This window comes from Rhagoletis pomonella, unplaced genomic scaffold (genome assembly GCF_013731165.1).
Source record: "Rhagoletis pomonella isolate Grant_MI unplaced genomic scaffold, Rhpom_1.0 Rhpom_scaffold_00022, whole genome shotgun sequence".
NCBI lineage: Eukaryota > Metazoa > Arthropoda > Insecta > Diptera > Tephritidae > Rhagoletis > Rhagoletis pomonella.
The window spans coordinates 459,249-460,847 of NW_023458576.1; the positions used below are offsets into that span (position 1 = coordinate 459,249).

The 1,599-nt window shown below is 35.6% G+C and overlaps 1 protein-coding gene across 1 annotated transcript; it reads right to left on the reverse strand.

The window, feature by feature from the left end:
• Window positions 1-679: 679 nt before the first annotated feature.
• Window positions 680-1,322, reverse strand: LOC118749608 (COX assembly mitochondrial protein homolog; the record flags this gene model as incomplete). Its single annotated transcript, XM_036484413.1, is given in 2 exon segments — window positions 680-1,121; window positions 1,178-1,322. Coding segments are annotated over 2 exon segments (363 nt in total). The 3' UTR covers window positions 680-816.
• Between the last annotated feature and the right edge of the window lie 277 nt (window positions 1,323-1,599).

Below are 1,599 nucleotides of genomic sequence, written 5' to 3' on the forward strand. Positions count from 1 at the left end.
CACAACTTTTAAATGGTTAATATTATCTTCCCCCTCCGGATTGTTATTAGGGGGGCCGAAACGCGTCGTTTGGTACCCCTCCCGACTTTTCCGCACCTTTTTTAGGGGTTGTTACCCCACCCTAGAGAATTACCAAATAATCAAAGGTAATTTTAAGACTTTTGAAACTTGCACATTATCATACTAAAATTGAATTGGTTATAAAGCTTCATACTCGAAAAAACTTCACTTCTGAGCAACAAGTTTGAAATTTGTATGAATTTGTTTTTGATTTCTACAATGCTTTAAGCGTGGGTTTACAAGGTTTTTTAAATGAACTTTATTTTAATTGAAATTGAACATACTTAAAACAAATTTTCAATGGTTAACCATAAAACAATATGAATTGCATAAAGCGTAAAGGGGAAAAATACCTTAAAAAAAGAAAAGTGGATGAGGTTCAGCAAATGATCACTAAACGCTATATACCGTCTGAATTTCATGAATTTTATAATACAATTATAGAAATATAAAATAAGCATTTAAATTTTCAATATAAATTATGCTTCTATGATTTACTTTAAACCTTAAATATGCTACTCTTTCACGAAAAAAATCTGAAACCTGCTAATCTTCCACGCGAATTGTGAAATGTGCAAGTCTTCGTAGGGACCGACGAAATAACAACTGCAGTGTTGCGTGAATTATTAAGGTATCACGTTCGGAGCGAATTTCTAGCCACATCTTATCAGTTGGGAAGTTGCAAATTTTCACCAGTGCTAGGGTATTGCCGCTTTTATTACGAGCCTCGAACAGGTCATATGTACATTTAATAATTTACATCTTTTGTATACGACGTTTTTTTGGGACTCCAGTGCGACGATACTCTGAACGTTCTTCCAAATAAATTTGCTTGCACTCATCCTTAAATTCATAATTGTTGTACCATTTCGATAGACAAGATTTCAGCGCAGAATTTTCATTGCGACATGTGAAAACCATTATCAGACTATTAGCTTTGCAACACGCTTCAAATTCCTGAACTTCTTTACTGCAGTGGATTTGTTTTGCACGGTCTCGCATAATCCTTGGTATGAGAACTTCCACTTCTACTTTGCGCAGAGATTTGTCATTTGGATCCCCTAGAAATAGCGCAAATGATGTTTTGAGCAATCAAACAGTTTTTTGAAGTCGTTACCTAAATCGTGGGGATTCTTCGAATTAAATGGATTGCCTAACTCGGCCTCTAGATCCATGTTTTCGCGCAGGTAGTGATGATACGATACGAGTAAATTAGTAGAGGCAATCTATCGATGGTTTTGGTTTTTTTTTCACTATCGATATAATCATTTAATAGGAAATTTGATTCCCTTTATTTTGGTATACGTACTTTATATATATGCTGTATAATTCTTACAAAAATTGAATTAATGTAAAATAATTATAAAAAAACACCTTTTGCAGAGAACACCTTTCTACGTAGGCGGCCTTCGGCCGCACTTAGGGATTATAACCCTCACAACGTAGCATTCTCTTTCTGTGTTGCGAAGAAAAGGCACTGAACACCTTTTGAAGAGAACACCTTTCTGCGTAGGCGGCCTGCGGCCGCACTTAGGGATT